This window comes from Ranitomeya imitator, chromosome 4, assembly GCF_032444005.1.
Source record: "Ranitomeya imitator isolate aRanImi1 chromosome 4, aRanImi1.pri, whole genome shotgun sequence".
Lineage (NCBI taxonomy): Eukaryota > Metazoa > Chordata > Amphibia > Anura > Dendrobatidae > Ranitomeya > Ranitomeya imitator.
This window is the reverse complement of record NC_091285.1, coordinates 43,542,095-43,563,727: the sequence shown is the minus strand read 5'-3', so window position 1 is coordinate 43,563,727 and position 21,633 is coordinate 43,542,095. Positions and strand designations below refer to the sequence as shown.

Here is a 21,633-nt window from a genome sequence, read left to right as displayed (position 1 = left end):
AATTTTTTAAGAGATGTATTCAAGAAATCAATAAAAAATACAAATGACGACAATTGTTTTGTAACATATCCCAGTGTATATAACAGAGAAGAGGTGGGACTTTATGGCAATTTTGATAAATAATAGCCAAGAAAAATAGTTGAATGGTTCAGAAATTAAAAGCAATTCCTGAATAATCCACTTACAGATCAAAATATACATAAATATTTACTCAAGAGCAGGAAGAGATTCTTCATTTTTGCAGTCCTAGTAATTGTGGAACAAAATAAAATAAAATATTTGCCTGTGACGGCTTCATGGGAAGCAATAAATTAAAATCTTTCTTCTGGCTTGTTAACATTCTTCTAGAAAAAGTGAGAAATATCGGATCAGATGGCGGAGCTACTCTGGGCTACTTACCATTGGGTCTTCTAGAAAGAGTAATGCCATGTGCAAGTAGTTAATATATTCTGCGTACAGGACTTGTACAGGAATCTACACTGTAGCGCTGTAAAGCGCTGCGTAATATGTTAGCGCTATATAAAAATAAAGATTATTATTATTTATTGGATTCCTTTAAGATGGTGGTCTACAACATGTAGTTTTGCGTAAACTTGAGGGCCACAATTCTCTTCACATGCCAAGATCTGAATGTTTTGCAATAGCTGGAGAGCCATAGGTTGGAGACCACTTTCTTAAAGGGACACTGTCACCTGAATTTGGAGGGAACAATCTTCAGCCATGGAGGCGGGGTTTTGGGGTTTTTGATTCACCCTTTCCTTACCCGCTGGCTGCAATATTGGATTGAAGTTCATTCTCTGTCCTCCATAGTACACGCCTGCGCAAGGCAAGATTTCCTTGTGCAGGCGTGTACTACGGAGGACAGAGAATGAACTTCAATCCAATATTGCAGCCAGCATGCAGCCAGCGGGTAAGGAAAGGGTGAATCAAAAACCCCAAAACCCTGCCTCCATGGCTGAAGATTGTTCCCTCCAAATTCAGGTGACAGTGTCCCTTTAAAGGGGTTATCTCATCATCTTCATTGGGTAAAACTGTAAAGTGCCTGTAATAATAAGCAACTTCACAATTTATTTGTTAAAGGGAACCTATCGGCAGGTATTTGCTACCTCATCTGAGAGCAGCGTAATGTAGGCGGAGAGAAGCTGAATCCAATGGTGTATCATGTAGATTACTGGGTGCAGCCGTTCTGACACAATCAGAGCTTTTAGAGTTAAAATGAAGCAGAGCTGAGGAAGCTAACCCCGCCCACACCAGGCTCTCTGTGTGCAAAGTCCATAGACAGTGAGCTGCTTATCACAGGAGTGGGCGTTGCCAGACTAGTGTAGTCCATGTTAATCTCTTAGTGATAAATTCTTCACAGTTAAGGTACCGTCACACATAACGATATCGTTGCAACGTCACGCTTTTGGTGACGTAGCAACGATCCCGCTAACGATCTCGTTATGTGTGACAGCGACCAACGATCAGGCCCCTGCTGGGAGATCGTTGGGGAATGATCAGGACCATTTTTTGGTTGCTGATCACCCGCTGTCATCGCTGGATCGGCGTGTGTGAAGCCGATGCAGCGATGTATTCACTTGCAACCAGGGTAAATATCGGGTTACTAAGTGCAGGGCCGCGCTTAGTAACCCGATATTTACCCTGGTTACCATTGTAAAAGTAAAAAAAAAAAAAAAAAAAAAAAACACTACATACTCACATTCTGATGTCTGTCACGTCCCCCGGCGTCCACTGTGTCAGCGCCGGCCGTAAAGCAGAGCACAGCGGTGACGTCACCGCTGTTACTGCCGGCGCTGACACAGTCAGTGCAGGGAAACTCTCGGCAGCAGCGCGTGCATTAGCAGCGCTCTTGCCGAAAGCAGTTTTAACCCTGTGGACGCTGGCGGGGGACGTGACAGACATCAGAATGTGAGTATGTAGTGTTTTTTTTTTTTTCTTTTACTTTTACAATGGTAACCAGGGTAAATATCGGGTTACTAAGCGCGGCCCTGCACTTAGTAACCCGATGTTTACCCTGGTTACCTGGGTGCTGCAGTGGGACTTCGGCATCGTTGAAGACAGTTTCAACGATGCCGAAGTCGTTCCCCTGATCGTTGGTCGCTGAAGAGAGCTGTCTGTGTGACAGCTCCCCAGCGACCACACAACGACTTACAAACGATCACGGCCAGGTCGTATCGCTGGTCGTGATCGTTGGTAAGTCGTTTAGTGTAACTATACCTTTAGTAAAAAACAGCACACACTTTGATAAGGGACACATCCCTGAATTCTGTGTTTCAGCCTCTATCTCCTTCTGTCTTCAGAATACATAGCAAAAACCTGCTGACGGATTTGCTTTAAAATCCTTTTCATTCTCAATAATTTATTATTTATTAAGATTTCTTTTTTTCATTTTAGTGTTTACTGCTCATTGTCTCCGTTACCAGCTACTTCTGCAGTCCATCACTGGTGGCTGATTTCCTAGGCAAGAAATTTAGCGTTTACAAGCACTTTGATATAGAGCTTGTAAACAATGCACTAAAGCTGGCTAGATCATTGGTTCAGCCGGCAGCAATACCACTGCTCTGTTCCGATGCTGCAAAGGCAAAGTGGCCTCAGCTCACAGCATTGGACTGCACTTAGTGAAGGCAAGCGGTGCAACACTCCGAGAGCACCCTCCCCAGCAAACGGAGAGCCAGGAAGCATTCTTGTTCAACAACAGACGCCCTTTGAAGGGCTATGACCTCATTTGCAATTTATTTTTTCTTTATTGCAATAATGCATCTAACACGGAAAAAAGCACCATCATTTCCTTGTTTGTCTACAGCTCCCATGCTTACCCTAGACTGAACCCTATGTAGTCCTTTTTTCATCCCTACAGTATTTCTTACCAACATGCATTTACTAGTAAAGTAGGGTACACATGAAAGAGAAAACTGCAGGGTCGGGTTTCTTCATTGTCTGTTATGGTGATGCATAAATCTGCTTAGGAGCTGTAGACACAAACTGACGGAAGATGGTTCATTAATTAATTAGTTCCTTCATTTCTCATTTCAGATCCATTGGAGCAGTAACTGTTATTTTTGAAAACTTTGGGGTCTTTAGGGGTTGTATATTTTTGGCTACTTCCTAAGTAAGGCCTTCCTTTTTGGATCTACAGATAATATAGCAACACTTATTGATCACCCAATTCCATAGTGCACATCCAAAAAAAAACAAATAAAAGGGTTGTACAGAAACGTGGCTGCTTTAGAAACTGCACTACCATCCACTGGTTTTATCTTGCATAGCATCTCGGCTGCAATACCGCAATCCACCTGTTGACAGCAGTGGCACTGTTTTTTGGAAGAAACCAGCCATGTTTTTCTAATGCTATGCAACACCTTTAAAAGTTGATGATGTGACCCGCAGGTGAAAGATACAAGCCCTGGAAGCCTTTGAGAAAACTCTCAAGTGTTCGATTTACTTGTCATGGCAATAAATCTCTAAATTAATAGAGAAATAAAAAATAATGAGTCCAAGGTTATATAAAAGAAAAAAAAACCTTAACTAATTCAACTCTTACAGAGCCCGAGGGGCAGGAGCCAGACACCCCCAGAGGAGTTGGTAATGGAGAAATGAGGCGTTATGTAGTAAGTGTATATATCCCCTTCTCAATCCATCGGCACATGAGAACACATCGACACGTACATCCAATGCAGAAAGCAATGCTTTGGTGTCCATCATTTACGAATATTGTGCTTTCCATGGAGGACGACTGTTTTAGAAAATCCGCCCTCGAAGACCGGACAAAAATGGGCCACCGGCAAAGGCTTCATTTGGTCTCTCATCACCATCCGTGGTGGCGAGTGGCCTGGCTGAACACAGGTTCCTCCCCATGAGCAGCGGAGCAAGCTGGGAGTCCTGGTTCTTCTCCAGTTGCACTTGTGGGGTAATTTAGAAAATGTATCTGCTTCTGTCCAAGACTGACCTTGAGCAGTGCTTCCATGAGCGCAGAACCACAGGGGAGGAATGAGGGCAGAGCAGCATAAAACCTTCACGGAGCCCAATTGTTTCACAACTTGGTCCGTTGATCAGTCAACTTTTTTAATAAATATCTGTTTGGAGGAATGAATAGTAGAATAATGTGAGACATTAGAACAGATAATAACATTAATCTAGTAGACAAGAACATTGTTTGCGTCATGTGCGCCTTAAGGAATTGCTCCCAATATGTTTTGATGTAAAATAGCAAGAATACATCCATGGGGCACCAATGTGCCAGGTGTGTATTGAGAAAAAAAAAAGAATTTCAATGTCGGGTTAAAATAGGTTTTATTTAGTATACAATTCTGGTTTAATTAGTGTTTATTAAAAGTGGGAAATTAGTTGTAGCATGTATTGCTACATACACATTCACTCACCAAAACTGGTCCAGGCTTAGTGGCTACAGTGATGGCCCCCGGACTGACTGATATTCCCTTTACTGCTCACGTTTCGACATCGAGGAGAAGATGGGAGCAATGCGGTGAATGTTAATCCACCCAGGGGGCCATGACTATGTGAAGACGTCTCAATGGACTAGACCAGGTGCATTTGCAAATGCCAAGATGTGATTTTAAGGCGATTTTGCACAAATATGAGTATGTGTATGTAATGACAAAGACATGATTTTAAAGGAAATCTGTCACCATGAAAACACAGTCTAATCTGCATTAACCTCGGAATAAAGGAGGGGAAGCTGAGCTGATTGATATATAGTTTTGTGAGATTTGGGGTCCAGTGGGCGGTCCTATCAGTGACCAACAGCTTTCTTTTTATAAGTATGCATATAGAGGTACCTGTCAATCAATGATAGGGCCACTCAATAGACCAAAAATGCCAGAAGGACAAGAGGTTTAAATGATTATAACCAGGGTCAGACTTGCCTGGCATGGTACCGGTGGGCTTGAGAGAGAAAAGAAGGGGGGAAATGTTTTTACGAGCACAGACCCTTTAAAAGGGTTCAACCTGACCCACCGTGATGACCGGGCCTGGGACGAATGGGGGGCCCACTCTCCATCGAAAGCAACGGGACACTATGTGGCCAATGAGTAATATTAGTGTTATTAGTATTGTAGTCTTTATTAATGATCAATATTGTAGTATTCGGTTACTATGTGGTGGTAATGGTGGTCTGGTCACGGTGTGGTGGTATTATTGATCTTGATATAGTGGATTGTATTATGTATGTTGGTCACTTGTTCTCTCTATCAATAAGAGGAAGATTCTTGATTTTCAATAGAGATTAAATACTTGGATGTTTAACCCCTCCCTGTCCTGTGACTATTACACAGTAGCAAATATGCACTTACAGGAGTTCTATGGTGAAAACAAGTAATCACCTATCCTAAGGCCATGTTCACACATTCAGTATTTGGTCAGTATTTTGCCTTAAGGTACCTTCACACATAACGATATTGTTAACAATATCGTTGCTATTTGTGACGTAGCAACGATATCGTTAATGAAATCGTTATGTGTGACAGCGACCAACGATCAGGCCCCTGCTGGGAGATCGTTGGTCGCTGAAGAAAGTCCAGAACTTTATTTCGTCGCTGGACTCCTGCTGACATCGCTGGATCGGCGTGTGTGACACCGATCCAGCGATGTCTTCACTGGTAACCAGGGTAAACATCGGGTAACTAAGCGCAGGGCCGCGCTTAGTAACCCGATGTTTACCCTGGTTACCATGCTAAAAGTAAAAAAAAACAAACACTAGATACTTACCTACCGCTGTCTGTCCTCCAGCGCTGCGCTCTGCACTCCTCCTGTACTGGCTGTGAGCCGGAAAGCAGAGCGGTGACGTCACCGCTCTGCTTTCCGGCTCCCAGACAGTACAGGAGGAGAGCAGAGAAGCAGAGCGCAGCGCTGGAGGACAGACGGCTGTAGGTAAGTATCTAGTGTTTGTTTTTTTTTACTTTTAGCATGGTAACCAGGGTAAACATCGGGTTACTAAGCGCGGCCCTGCGCTTAGTTACCCGATGTTTACCCTGGTTACCGGCATCGTTGGTCGCTGGAGAGCGGTCTGTGTGACAGCTCTCCAGCGACCAAACAGCGACGCTGCAGCGATCCGGATCGTTGTCGGTATCGCTGCAGCGTCGCTTAATGTGAAGGGGCCTTTAGTATTTGTAAGCCAAAACCAGGAGTGGGTGGTAAATGTGTAAGTGGTCCAAGTGTTTCTATTCTACTTTTCCTCTAATTGTTCCACTTCTGGTTTTTGCTGAAAAATACTGATGCAAAATACTTATCAAATACTGAACGTTTTAAAATGGGGATAAAAGTGCCTCGTCAGGGACAAAAGTTTCCCATTCTTCCAATTGATGCGGTTTTCAATGGTCAGATTCCACCAATCAATAAGTTATCGCCTACCTAACCTGATGATCGGTGATGACTTGTTTTCATCAAAGAACACCTGTTAATGCAAACTGCCGTAATTGTACATCCCAGTTATGTTGGCGCACAGTAGATGTGCAGCAGCCGCCGGTGTTTTACAGTAGACGCTCCACTATAACAGGGATAACGGCTCACGGGTATTTGCATATAGCTGTAGGGTGAGCCCCTAGTGCCAATTCACATGTGGGCACCAGTGTGACCCTGATTATAACATAATAGACTGATATATAGTTTTGTGAGAAAATATTCAATCTACTCAGCTCCCCTAGCTCTATAAAATGCTGTCTGTGGAGTGGACTGCATTCTCATGCCAACAGGTTCCCTTTAATCTTGAAAAAATTTAATGGGGATAGTTTTATAGCATTGGGGAACCTGATAGGTTCCCTATAAGATCTCTTCATTAGATAGGAACCTTCATGGTTTAAAAATCAGTCCATGAACCAAGGCAAGCACAGATCTTGAAAATGAAGAATAATTGGCACAGAAAGTATATTGGAAGTCTTTATAACTTAACAAATGTGATTAAGAAAATGTAGTTGGAGAGGTGGCTGAGGACTGATGATCCAGGGTCCCAAGGCGTTGCGAAAATCCATTCCCATGCATGTGATGCAGATTGTTGACAAATTTTAAATAGGATTTCAGCACAAAAATCCTGTGTGTGTGAACAGGGTCTTAAAGATAAACTTTGAAAATGACAAATTCAAAATAAATGGCAAGCTACAATTTTCTTTAATCCATAAAAATGGTTTTCTCCTCCACATACCTCACTTAAAATGACCCATACTGGAGAATCTGTCTGAATACAGAGACGCAGCGCCTCTAGTGGCCCAAACGAAGAATCCACTTCTCCTTCGGCTATGCCCTTATTGAATGATCCTAAAGATGAAAAAGAGCAACAGTAAAGTAAAAAAAAACAAAAAAAACATATATTTAAAACTTTCATTGGAGTCCTCCGATGGCCCAAATTCCTGCCGATAATATTTCATTTCAAATGATTTATAAACCGTATCCAAGATTTGACTTAGTAATTGACTATTAGCTAATCAGATGCAGTTATTACTTGATCATTAATATTATAGCCGATATGAAACTCTATAGCATGACTTCTGATTCCAAAATTTAATTAAAAAAGTTTTCTTAATTTAATAAATGTAATTTAATTTGCCGCTAATAAGTGTCATTAAAAGTTATCAATACCAAAAACGCTCAGGCATGACATAACATTTTCCATGCTGCCATCTGTGTGAGATCTCCTTTTAGCAATGACAAGGGTAGTTAGCCGATCTATGGGCTTGACAGAACTACAAGGGAACCGCCACACATTCACTGTTACACGGGTACCGCCACACATTCACTGTTACACGGGTACCGCCACACATTCACTGTTACACGGGTACCGCCACACATTCACTGTTACACGGGTACCGCCACACATTCACTGTTACACGGGTACCGCCACACATTCACTGTTACACGGGTACCGCCACACATTCACTGTTACACGGGTACCGCCACACATTCACTGCTACACGGGTACCGCCACACATTCACTGTTACACGGGTACCGCCACACATTCACTGTTACACGGGTACCGCCACACATTCACTGTTACACGGGCACCGCCACACATAGTAACATAGTAACATAGTAACATAGTTAGTAAGGCCGAAAAAAGACATTTGTCCATCCAGTTCAGCCTATATTCCATCATAATAAATCCCCAGATCTACGTCCTTCTACAGAACCTAATAATTGTATGATACAATATTGTTCTGCTCCAGGAAGACATCCAGGCCTCTCTTGAACCCCTCGACTGAGTTCGCCATCACCACCTCCTCAGGCAAGCAATTCCAGATTCTCACTGCCCTAACAGTAAAGAATCCTCTTCTATGTTGGTGGAAAAACCTTCTCTCCTCCAGACGCAAAGAATGCCCCCTTGTGCCCGTCACCTTCCTTGGTATAAACAGATCCCCAGCGAGATATTTGTATTGTCCCCTTATATACTTATACATGGTTATTAGATCGCCCCTCAGTCGTCTTTTTTCTAGACTAAATAATCCTAATTTCGCTAATCTATCTGGGTATTGTAGTTCTCCCATCCCCTTTATTAATTTTGTTGCCCTCCTTTGTACTCTCTCTAGTTCCATTATATCCTTCCTGAGCACCGGTGCCCAAAACTGGACACAGTACTCCATGTGCGGTCTAACTAGGGATTTGTACAGAGGCAGTATAATGCTCTCATCATGTGTATCCAGACCTCTTTTAATGCACCCCATGATCCTGTTTGCCTTGGCAGCTGCTGCCTGGCACTGGCTGCTCCAGGTAAGTTTATCATTAACTAGGATCCCCAAGTCCTTCTCCCTGTCAGATTTACCCAGTGGTTTCCCGTTCAGTGTGTAATGGTGATATTGATTCCCTCTTCCCATGTGTATAACCTTACATTTATCATTGTTAAACCTCATCTGCCACCTTTCAGCCCAAGTTTCCAACTTATCCAGATCCATCTGTAGCAGAATACTATCTTCTCTTGTATTAACTGCTTTACATAGTTTTGTATCATCTGCAAATATCGATATTTTACTGTGTAAACCTTCTACCAGATCATTAATGAATATGTTGAAGAGAACAGGTCCCAATACTGACCCCTGCGGTACCCCACTGGTCACAGCGACCCAGCTAGAGACTATACCATTTATAACCACCCTCTGCTTTCTATCACTAAGCCAGTTACTAACCCATTTACACACATTTTCCCCCAGACCAAGCATTCTCATTTTGTGTACCAACCTCTTGTGCGGCACGGTATCAAACGCTTTGGAAAAATCGAGATATACCACGTCCAATGACTCACCGTGGTCCAGTCTATAGCTTACCTCTTCATAAAAACTGATTAGATTGGTTTGACAGGAGCGATTTCTCATAAACCCATGCTGATATGGAGTTAAACAGTTATTCTCATTGAGATAATCCAGAATAACATCCCTCAGAAACCCTTCAAATATTTTACCAACAATAGAGGTTAGACTTACTGGCCTATAATTTCCAGGTTCACTTTTAGAGCCCTTTTTGAATATTGGCACCACATTTGCTATGCGCCAGTCCTGCGGAACAGACCCTGTCGCTATAGAGTCACTAAAAATAAGAAATAATGGTTTATCTATTACATTACTTAGTTCTCTTAGTACTCGTGGGTGTATGCCATCCGGACCCGGAGATTTATCTATTTTAATCTTATTTAGCCGGTTTCGCACCTCTTCTTGGGTTAGATTGGTGACCCTTAATATAGGGTTTTCATTGTTTCTTGGGATTTCACCTAGCATTTCATTTTCCACCGTGAATACCAAGGAGAAGAAGGTGTTTAATATGTTAGCTTTTTCCTCGTCATCTACAACCATTCTTTCCTCACTATTTTTTAAGGGGCCTACATTTTCAGTTTTTATTCTTTTACTATTGATATAGTTGAAGAACAGTTTGGGATTAGTTTTACTCTCCTTAGCAATGTGCTTCTCTGTTTCCTTTTTGGCAGCTTTAATTAGTTTTTTAGATAAAGTATTTTTCTCCCTATAGTTTTTTAGAGCTTCAATGGTGCCATCCTGCTTTAGTAGTGCAAATGCTTTCTTTTTACTGTTAATTGCCTGTCTTACTTCTTTGTTTAGCCACATTGGGTTTTTCCTATTTCTAGTCCTTTTATTCCCACAAGGTATAAACCGCTTACACTGCCTATTTAGGATGTTCTTAAACATTTCCCATTTATTATCTGTATTCTCATTTCTGAGGATATTGTCCCAGTCTATCAGATTAAGGGCATCTCTAAGCTGTTCAAACTTTGCCTTCCTAAAGTTCAATGTTTTTGTGACTCCCTGACAAGTCCCCCTAGTGAAAGACAGGTGAAACTGCACAATATTGTGGTCGCTATTTCCTAAATGCCCAACCACCTGCAGATTTGTTATTCTGTCAGGTCTATTAGATAGTATTAGGTCTAAAAGTGCTGCTCCTCTGGTTGGATTCTGCACCAATTGTGAAAGATAATTTTTCTTGGTTATTAGCAGAAACCTGTTGCCTTTATGGGTTTCACAGGTTTCAGTTTCCCAGTTAATATCCGGGTAGTTAAAGTCCCCCATAACCAGGACCTCATTATGGGTTGCAGCTTCATCTATCTGCTTTAGAAGTAGACTTTCCATGCTTTCTGTTATATTTGGGGGTTTGTAACAGACCCCAATGAGAATTTTGTTACCATTTTTCCCTCCATGAATTTCGACCCATATGGACTCGACATCCTCATTTCCTTCGCTAATATCCTCCCTTAAAGTGGACTTTAGACAAGACTTTACATAGAGACAAACCCCTCCTCCTCTCCGATTTTTACGATCCTTTCTAAACAGACTGTAACCCTGTAAGTTAACTGCCCAGTCATAGCTTTCATCTAACCATGTCTCGGTTATTCCCACTATGTCAAAGTTACCTGTAGATATTTCTGCTTCTAGTTCTTCCATCTTGTTTGTCAGGCTTCTGGCGTTTGCGAGCATGCAGTTTAGAGGATTTTGTTTTGTTCCAATCTCCTCACTGTGGATTGTTTTAGAAATGTTCTTACCTCCCTTCTGAGTATGTTTTCCTGGGTCGTCTTTGTTCGAGTCTAATGTTTTTCTTCCCGTCCCCTCTTCTTCTAGTTTAACGCCCTCCTGATGAGTGTAGCGAGTCTTCTGGCGAATGTGTGTTTCCCAGGTTTGTTGAGGTGTAGTCCGTCTCTGGCGAGGAGTCCATCATACCAGTAATTCACACCGTGGTCCAGGAATCCAAATCCTTGTTGTCTGCACCATCGTCTTAGCCAGTTGTTTGCATCAAGGATCCTGTTCCATCTCCTGGTGCCATGCCCGTCTACTGGAAGGATAGAAGAAAAAACTACCTGTGCATCCAGTTCCTTTACTTTCTTCCCCAACTCTTCAAAGTCCTTGCAGATTGTCGGTAGGTCCTTCCTTGCCGTGTCATTGGTGCCAACATGTATCAGAAGAAATGGGTGGACGTCCTTGGAGCTGAAGAGCTTTGGTATCCTATCGGTCACATCCTTGATCATCGCACCTGGAAGGCAGCATACTTCTCTTGCAGTTATGTCCGGTCTGCAGATGGCTGCTTCTGTGCCTCTCAGTAGTGAGTCTCCCACCACCACCACTCTTCGTTGCTTCTTGGCTGTACTTTTTGCTGTCACTTGTTGCTGTGTGCCCTTTTCTTTTTTGCTTGCTGGTATTGCTTCATTCTTAGGTGTGCCATCTTCATCCTCTACAAAGATTTGATATCGGTTCTTCAGTTGTGTGGTTGGTGATTTCTCCATGGTCTTCTTGCTTCTTTTGGTCACATGCTTCCACTCATCTGCTTTTGGAGGTTCTCTGACACTTTTTGCACCTTCTGTGACCAGTAGAGATGCTTCTGTTCTGTCTAGAAAGTCTTCATTCTCTTTGATGAGTTTCAAAGTTGCTATTCTTTCTTCCAGACCCCGCACCTTTTCTTCTAAAAGGGCCACTAGTCTACACTTCTGACAGGTGAAATTGGATTCTTCTTCTGGTCGATCTGTGAACATGTAGCACATGCTGCAGCTCACCATGTAGGTTGTCACATCTGCCATGTTGCTCCTAGATCCTGCTGACTTGCTGTGTGTTTTCCTTCTTGTGTAATCTACTCAGCCAAGCTCTCTTGCAATAATGTCCTACAGGCAAAAATTCGCGCGCCGTAAGGTTTGGTGATGCTTTCGAAGCAGCTGGTCCCGGCTGTACCCAACGATCTTCTAGCTTAGGGAGACTTCGCTTCTCCCAGAAGGCACCTGGAATATGCAAATTAGCCTCCTGAAGCTTGAATCCCTGGTTTGGTGATGCTTTCGAAGCAGCTGGTCCCGGCTGTACCCAACGATCTTCTAGCTTAGGGAGACTTCGCTTCTCCCAGAAGGCACCTGGAATATGCAAATTAGCCTCCTGAAGCTTGAATCCCTGGTTTGGTGATGCTTTCGAAGCAGCTGGTCACGGCTGTACCCAACGATCTTCTAGCTTAGGGAGACTTCGCTTCTCCCAGAAGGCACCTGGAATATGCAAATTAGCCTCCTGAAGCTTGAATCCCTGGTTTGGTGATGCTTTCGAAGCAGCTGGTCCCGGCTGTACCCAACGATCTTCTAGCTTAGGGAGACTTCGCTTCTCCCAGAAGGCACCTGGAATATGCAAATTAGCCTCCTGAAGCTTGAATCCCTGGTTTGGTGATGCTTTCGAAGCAGCTGGTCCCGGCTGTACCCAACGATCTTCTAGCTTAGGGAGACTTCGCTTCTCCCAGAAGGCACCTGGAATATGCAAATTAGCCTCCTGAAGCTTGAATCCCTGTTACACGGGTACCGCCACACATTCACTGTTACACGGGCACCGCCACACATTCACTGTCACAAGGGTACTGCGGCCATACATTCACTGTTACAAGGCTACCTCCACACATTCACTGTCACAAGGGTACCGCCGCCATACATTCACTGTTACATTACTTAAAATAAATTTGTGGTGGATGAGCTGAAGGTACACAGGAATGGTCGCGTCTTTCTGAGGCTACGATGTCTGAGCTCCTGAAATATATTTAAAGGGGTTGTTCACTACTAGGACAACCTCTTCTTAAACTAAATGTTCGGCCCAGATAAAATAAACCTATATTCACTTTCCGTACTGGCTCCCTTCCAGCGGTGTTGACGCTCACGCTCCTGGGGCTGTGATGCTGTGTTGTAACACGTGATGCCCAGCACCCAATCAGCTCTGGCATCACTGTCTCCGCCTCTGGACAGATGAATATCAAGCGGAAGTCCTGGCTATAGCTGATCTCGGACTTCCTCTTCATATTAATTTAGAGAATAGGTGGAGAGACGCCAGCGCTGATTGGGCGCCAGGTATCACGTGTAATTTCAACGCATCACAGCCCCCCAACCGCAAGCGCACATCGTGGGAACGGCGCCGAGACGGAAGTAGATTTATTTTATTGGGGCTTGACATTTAGTTTAAGAAAGGGTTGTCCTAGTAGTGGACTTGGTAGTAGTAGTAGTGGCTTCCACACTTTCTCTCCTGTGACACCCCCACCCTCATCATGGGTGATTTCAACATCCCCATTGCTTCTCCCCATCTGCTTCTCACCTTTTATCTCTACCCTCCTCTTTCGGCCTCTCGCAGCATACTAACTCTCCAATGCATGAAGATGGAAACTCCCTCGACTTGGTCTTCTCCCGGCTTTGCTCAGAGGATGATTTCACAAACTCCCCTCTCTGACCACAACCTTCTTTCATTCTCTATCAAGAAGTGCCATCCCGCTCAGGTCACCCCCACTTTCCACACTTATAGAAACATACAGGCTATTAACCCCTAGAAACTTATGAAGAACTTGCAGTCCTCATTGGCCCCAATCTCCCCATCTCATGTCCTGATTCTGCTCTGAAGCATTACAATGAAACCCTGCAAAGTTCCCTGGATGAAGCTGCACCTCCTATGCATAGAACAACTCAGCACAGACGGCGACAACCGTGGCACACGCTGCAAACACGTTTCCTGCAGCGGTGCTCCAGGTGCGCCGAACGTCTGTGGAGAAAATCTAATCTACCCGAAGATTTCATCCATTATAAGTTCATGCTAAAAACATACAACTCTGCCCTTCACCTCTCCAAACAAACCTATATCAACATCCTCATCACCTCGCTGTCCAATAACCCTAAACGTCTCTGACACTTTCCAGTCCCTACTTAACCCAAGAGTGCAGGCCCCAACCACGGATCTCCACGCTGACGATTTGGCCAATTACTTCAAAGAAAAAATTGACCACTTTCGACAAGAAATAATCTCCCAATCTCTTCATACCATGAACTGTCCTCCCTCCCCCACTGCATCTAGTTCACTCTGACTTTGAACCCGTTACAGAAGAAGAAGTAATCAGGGTCCTTGCATCTTCTCGCCCAACCACTTGCACCAGTGACCCTATTCCGTCACATCTCCTCCAGTCCCTTTCCCCGGCTGTCACCTCTCACCTAACAAAAATATTCAACCTTTCTCTCACTTCCGATATTTTTCCATCCTCATTTAAGCATGCCATCATACATCCATTATTTTAAAAATCATCCCTCGATCAAAACTGTGCAGCTAATTATAGACCTGTCTCTAATCTTCCCTTCATCTCTAAACTCCTCGAACGCCTGGTCCACTTCCGTCTTACCTGCTATCTCTCAGATAACTCTCTTCTCGACCCTCTTCAATCTGGTTTCCGCTCTTTACACTCTACTGAAACTGCCCTCACTAAAGTCTCTAATGACCTACTAACAGCAAAATCTAATGGTCACTACTCCATGCTAATTCTCTTGGATCTCTCCGCAGCATTCAACACTATGGATCATCAGCTCCTCCTCACTATGCTCCACTCCATCGGCCTCAAGGACACCGTCCTCTCCTGGTTCTCCTCCTATCTCTCTGACCGCTCCTTCACTGTATCTTTTGCTGGTTCCTCCTCCTCTCACCTTCCCCTTACTGTTGGGGTTCCTCAAGGATCAGTCCTAGGCCCCCTCCTCTTTTCTTTGTATGCTGCCCCTATTGGACAAACAATCAGTAGATTTGGTTTACAGTACCATCTCTATGCTGACGACACCCAATTATACACTTCTCCTGTTATCGTTATCACGCCGACCTCTTTAGAAAACACCAGTGATTGTCTTACCGCTGTCTCTAACATCATGTCCTCCCTCTATCTGAAACTGAACCTGTCAAAAACTGAACTCCTCGTGTTTTCTCCCTCTATTAACCTACCTTTGCCTGACATTGCCATCTCCGTGTGCGGTTCCACCATTACTCCAAAGTAACATGCCCGCTGCCTTGGGGTCATACTTGATTCCGAGCTTTCATTCACCCCCCACATCCGATCACTGGCTCGCTCTTCATATCTGCATCTCAAAAACATTTCTAGAATTCGCCCTTTTCTTACTTTCGACTCTGCAAAAACGCTTACTGTTTCACTTATTCATTCTCGTCTGGACTATTGTAACTCTCTACTAATTGGCCTCCCTCTTACCAAACTCTCCCCGCTCCAATCTGTCCTGAATGCTGCAGCCAGGATCATATTCCTCACCAACCGTTACACCGATGCCTCTACCTTGTACCAGTCATTACACTGGCTACCCATCCACTCAAGAATCCAGTACAAAACTACTACCCTCATCCACAAAGCACTCCATGGCTCAGCACCACCCTACATCTCTTCTCTGGTCTCAGTCTACCACCCTACCCGTGCCCTACGCTCTGCTAATGACCTCAGGTTAGCATCCTCAATAATCAGAACCTCCCACTCCCGTCTCCAAGACTTTACACGTGCTGCGCCGATTCTTTGGAATGCACTACCTACGTTAATACGAGTAATCCCCAATCCCCACAGTTTTAAGCGTGCCCTAAAAACTCATTTGTTCAGATTGGCCTACCGCCTCAACGCATTAACCTAACTATCCCTGTGTGGCCCATTCAAAAAAAAAAAAAAAACAACAAAAAAAAAAACAATCAGGTTCCTCGCATCATGTTCTCATACACTTTATGCAGTTAATAGCCCTCTGTGTCTATACTGCTACATACTTAGGCAGTTAACTGGTTCATGAAGCTTTACATGAACTCCCAGGCCGTACACTATGGCTGGTCCGAATAACTAAAGCAATTGTTACCATCCACCTCTCGTGTCTCCCCTTTTCCTCATTGTTTGTAAGCTTGCGAGCAAGGCCCTCACTCCTCTTGGGATATTCCTGGATCATTTTGAGACCTCCTTGGACTCTGAAAACCTTATAATCTCTAAATTATCATTATTCTGTAAGGAATTGTCGGCTCCACAGCTATAAGGCTGTAAGTATATGAAAAAAATCTAACATCACGCTTCAGTGCTTCCCTCATCACAATGCTCAGACCATCAAGGGACCCCCCCTGGAGACTCCCCCTCAAGACCCCATTGGAACCATCTATGGTGGTCAGAAGAAAAATTACTCACCCTGCCAAAACAGTCCCTGCGCATACCGGTGGAGCCAAAGATGCTGCTGCGGTAAGTATAACTTTGGTCCCGCAGCAAAGCACATCACTTCCCAGCAGCAGTAGTGACATAGAGCGCTGCGCAAGGACCCAACAGGTAACTCTGATGTTACATGTAAAAAGGTTTCTTATAGAAGCTCAGAAGAGTCGCTGCACTCTGGGAAACCTCCTAAGGGGGGAAAATAGCTGCATGTGTCAAGAACGCACAATTCAAATTACTGCTCAGCCAGCCGATTCTCAGGCTCGGAAAGAACCCTCTGTCAGAGACACCAACAGAGAGCCTAAGAGCAATACTAAAAAAGGCTCCAAACATTCTACTAAAGTTATTGATTATAAAATGTAATCAAAACCCGGTCAAGTCCTGTTTATTTACTTGCACCTAGTACTTTATCCCTGCTCAGTGATGGCTTATTTCATTTTTTTGCCCTGTGTGATTTCATCTCCTTTTTTAAGAAAAAGTTTTTTAAACATGTCTCAAGAAAATTTATATTTTATGTGGAAATTTATTGAAGGACTAATTCTTTGTATAGGTTTCTTCGTCTCTCCATACAAGTAGAGCCCGAGATTGGACACAATGAGTTCTCTGCTTCTCATCCCTCTAGAACAGTGTTTCCCAAATTCCATTCCTCCTGGACCCCAATAGGTCATGTTTTCAGGATTTCCTTAGTATTGCACAGGTGATGGAAGTATCAGGAGTTCTCTCACTTGTGCAGCACTATGGAAATCCTGAAAACATGACCTGTTGGGGTCCGTCAGGACTGGAGTTTGGGAAATACTGCTCTAGAACATCGGATTCCAAAGTTTCTGAAGAAACACATGCTCTTCTCTATTGGCTGGCAACCAGGAAACTTAACTCCATCTGAGAGGTTTCTATCTGAACTACTTAAGTCCACAATCAAACAGCTGGATATTAACGTGAATAAAAGATTTGATTATATTCAAACTTCACTAAAAGAAATCAATCAGAAGCTTAAAGTTACAGATCTTTTACGAAAAAGGCCGGTGTATTTACAGCTGTAAATAAACTTAGAGGAAATTATAGATATTCATGGGTGTTTCCATATCCTTATATGCACTATAGATAATCTTACCTATAAACTTAGTAAATATTTAGGCCCCTAATAGAGGACAAGTTTCCTTTCTTAATAAATCGATGAAAAAGATGTCCAAACATCAAAAAGAAAAACTAATGTTATTTGGCGACTTCAATATAATCCCTGATCAAAGTATGGACACAAGGCCTTCTTCCAGGAACGTAATGTTTACCTTGAAAATTGGATAATCAAGGAACAAGTATTTGATGCTTTCAGATGCTTGAATGTCTCATCACCAACAAAGCCAAACTACAGAAAATAAGGTCGAGTAATCTCTCATAAAAATCTGATATTAAATATGTACACACTCAAGATATAGCAGATCAATTTGCGACTTTCTACTCTTCCCTAAACAATTTAAAGGAGGACACAGACATCCTTCAATCAAATATCCAAGAAATAAACAAGTTTCTTTCCAATACTGACCTTCCCCCAAATTAATTCACTTAACGCTCCCTTCTGCATTGACAAAACTGAGGCAGCAATTCATAAGTTAAAAAAGAACAAATCTCCAGGTCCCGCCGATCTTCCTAATGAGTGCTACAAGCTATTTGGGCATCACCTTTCTCTCCCCTTGACATTTATGTTTAATCAAGCCTGTACCGAGGATCATTTCCGAAAGAATCCTTACATTCAACCATAGTTGTTATACAATGACCCCATTTTTTAATACATATATAAATATCTATTACAAAATTGATATCTGAAAGACTACCAAAAATCATTCCTAAATTAGTACATTCAGACCAAGCTGGTTTTGTCAAGAGGGAGACCAGCCTCGGATGGCACAAGAAGAATTTTTAACCTATTATCGTCAGTGGAAAAGAAGAAATCCCCAGCTATTTTACGATCTTTTTTAGATGCTGAAAAGGCATTGGATCGGATTAACTGGGAGTTCGTTTGCGACATTAAATAAATTTAGTTTTCAAGGTCATATTCTTATGGCAATTTTGGCTTCGTACTCTCACCCAACAGCAAAGGTTTATGTCAGCAATCAGCTATCTAATAATATCTTTATATCTAATGTTACCAGTCATGGTTGTTCACTTTTCCCTCTTCTCTTCACTCTTAGAATGGAACCTTTTGAGAAATCTATCAGAACTAATCAGGGCATACAAAATTGGGTTATTTGTGGATGATGCCCTATTTACCATTACTGATCCAATTAATTTCTTAAGAGCGTTCTCCTCAGAAATTAAAGACTTTGCCTTGTTCTCTTACCACAAATTTTAAAAAGTCAAAAATCCTAGTTTTTTTTTCTTGGACTCCCACTTAAGATACTCAATCCAGAATGAGTTTCTTTACTCTTGGGAAAAATCTAATATTACTTAGTTAGGAATAAAAATAACAAAAACATTTTATAACACTCTGGATGAGAACCTATCTAATGTTTTAAAACTGATCAAAATTTCCATTGATAAATTTGATAATGTAAATTCCTCGTGGTTAGGAAGGATTGCCCTTATATTACCTAAGTTACAATATAGTTTTAGGACAATTATAGTGATGAGCGAATATACTTGTTACTCAAGATTTCTCGAGCACGCTCGGGGTTCCTCCAAGTATTTTTTAGTGCTCGGAGATTTAGTTTTCCTCCCCTCAGCTGAATGATTTATATCTGTTAGCCAGCTTGATTACATGTGGGGATTCCCAAGCAACCAGACAACCCCCACATGTACTTATGCTGGCTAACAGATGTAAATCATTCAGCTGCGGCAAGAAAAACTAAATCTCCGAGCACTAAAAAAAATACTCGGGAGGACCCCCGAGCGTGCTCGAGAAATCTTGAGTAACGAGTATATTCGGTCATCACTAGACAATTACTATCCCGATCCAAGATCCTTGGGTTAAAAAGCTTCATAAGCAATTATCCATTTATGTATGGCTAAACCGGCAAGAATTGCAAAAACACTATTATTTAAGCCCAAAGGGAAAGGAGGTATTGGGTAACCTAATATCAAAGCCTATAGCGATACCATTATTGTGAAAAGTAGAAATTGGTTTATAGATGAAGGGAGGCCGTGTTGGGCAAGTATGGAGAAATTCTTAAACAAGAGTTCTCCTTTGTCATTCCTCGTTTTCTCCCATTGCCTAGATCACTTTTTACCAATCACAGATCACCCATTAATAGAATCTATTATTATTTTATGGAAAAAGTTGCAAAAACTTACATATAATAATCTGAGCTATTTTCGTTTGGCTAAACTTCCTTTAACTATATTTCAATCTGCACTCCCTAATATAAATTTTCATTCTTTAGAAGTCTCTTACAATCTCCCGGATGAGGATTTTTAGAACTTTCTGGACTTGAGAAAATTTATCAAAAATAAGCTTTCTCTTCCTCGAGCCATAATTACTCTATTGAGTATCCCTCATCTGGTGCTTTTTTAGAACACAAAGAATATTTATGCTTTATTCAATATTGATGTATGAGTTTGGAAAAAGCCCAATTGCATGCTAAAATGGGAAAATGATTTGAATCTACACTTTTCTTCTTAGAGTTGGAGGAAAATGATAACTATAACATATAAATCCAATAATACAAGTTTACAAGAAAATTTACTATAAGACTCCTACTCGTTGGTTCTTCACACCAGTTAGACTCAAAAAAGCCTTAACTCACTACTCAGACTGGAGAAAGTGCAGATGAAAAGGCAATCTTATTCATATTCTTTAGGAGTGTCCAAAAACTAACGCTATGGAGAGAAATCACCTCATCGCTCTCAATAAATCTACAAGAAATGTCTCTCCTCAATTAGCGCTCTTATCTCTAGATGCAGACTGACTCCCACAGAAAGTCAGATCTATTTCCAATCATATTTTTTCGGTAAGTACCGTATATACTCGAGTATAAGCCAACCCCCTTAATTTTGCCACAAAAAACTGGGAAAACTTATTGACTCGAGTATAAGCCTAGGGTGGAAAATGCAGCAGCTACCGGTGAATTTCAAAAATAAAAATAGATGCTCCATACCGTTCATTATGGCCCCATAGCTGTGCCATTTAGTGCTCTGCACCGTTCATTATTGCCCCATAGATGTACCATAGAAAGGTGTGCCATATAGTGCTCTGCACCGTTCATTATTGCCCCATAGATGTACCATAGAAAGGTGTGCCATATAGTGCTCTGCACCGTTCATTATTGCCCCATAGATGTACCATAGAAAGGTGTGCCATATAGTGCTCTGCACAGTTCATTTTTGCCCCATATCTGTGCCATATAGTGCTCTGCACCATTCATTCTTGCCCCATAGCTCTGCCATATAGTGCTCTGCACCATTCATTCTTCTCCCATAGCTGTGCCATATAGTGCTCTGCACCGTTTATTATTGCCCCATAGCTGTGCCATATAGTGCTCTGCACCGTTCATTATTGCCCCATAGATGTGCCATATAGTGCTCTGCACCGTTCATTCTTGCCCCATAGCTCTGCCATATAGTGCTCTGCACCATTCATTCTTGTCCCATAGCTGTGCCATATAGTGCTCTGCACCGTTTATTATTGCCCCATAGCTGTGCCATATAGTACTCTGCACCGTTCATTCTTGCCCCATAGCTCTGCCATATAGTGCTCTGCACCGTTCATTATTGCCCCATATCTGTGCCATATAGTGCTCTGCACCGTTCATATTGCCCCATAGCTCTGCCATATAGTGCTCTGCACCGTTCATTATTGCCCCATAGCTGTGCCATATAGTGCTCTGCACCGTTCATATTGCCCCATAGCTCTGCCATATAGTGCTCTGCACCGTTCATTCTTGCCCCATAGCTCTGCCATATAGTGCTCTGCACCGTTCATATTGCCCCATAGCTCTGCCATATAGTGCTCTGCACCGTTCATTCTTGCCCCATATATGCTCCTTATAAAGGTCTGCCATTGCTGCTGCTGCTGCAATAATAAAAAATAAAAAAAAAGCCATACTCACCTCTCTTGATTGCAGCTCCCGGCGTCTCGTCCCGGCGTCTCTCTGCACTGACTGTTCAGGCAGAGAGCGCCGCGCACACTATATGCGTCATCGCGCCCTCTGACCTGCACAGTCAGAGCGCAGAGACGCCGGGAAGACAGAGCGGCGTCCGGCGTGTGGAACGGGGACAGGTGA

General features: G+C 42.7%; 1 protein-coding gene across 2 annotated transcripts in view; it reads right to left on the bottom strand.

Annotated features, from left to right (window-relative positions):
• Window positions 1–2,013: 2,013 nt before the first annotated feature.
• The window catches only part of MGAT4B (alpha-1,3-mannosyl-glycoprotein 4-beta-N-acetylglucosaminyltransferase B), a 470,916-nt gene continuing 451,296 nt past the window's right edge, over window positions 2,014–21,633 (bottom strand). Inside the window, exons 14-15 of one of the 2 annotated variants that reach the window (XM_069763603.1) lie at window positions 7,154–7,266; window positions 2,014–4,073 (exon numbers count right to left, since the gene is read on the bottom strand). In XM_069763603.1, coding sequence (XP_069619704.1) covers window positions 4,050–4,073; window positions 7,154–7,266 — 137 coding nt within the window. In that variant the 3' untranslated portion in view covers window positions 2,014–4,049. The remainder of the gene's footprint in view (window positions 4,074–7,153; window positions 7,267–21,633) is intronic. The other variant, XM_069763604.1, reaches the window with a different exon arrangement.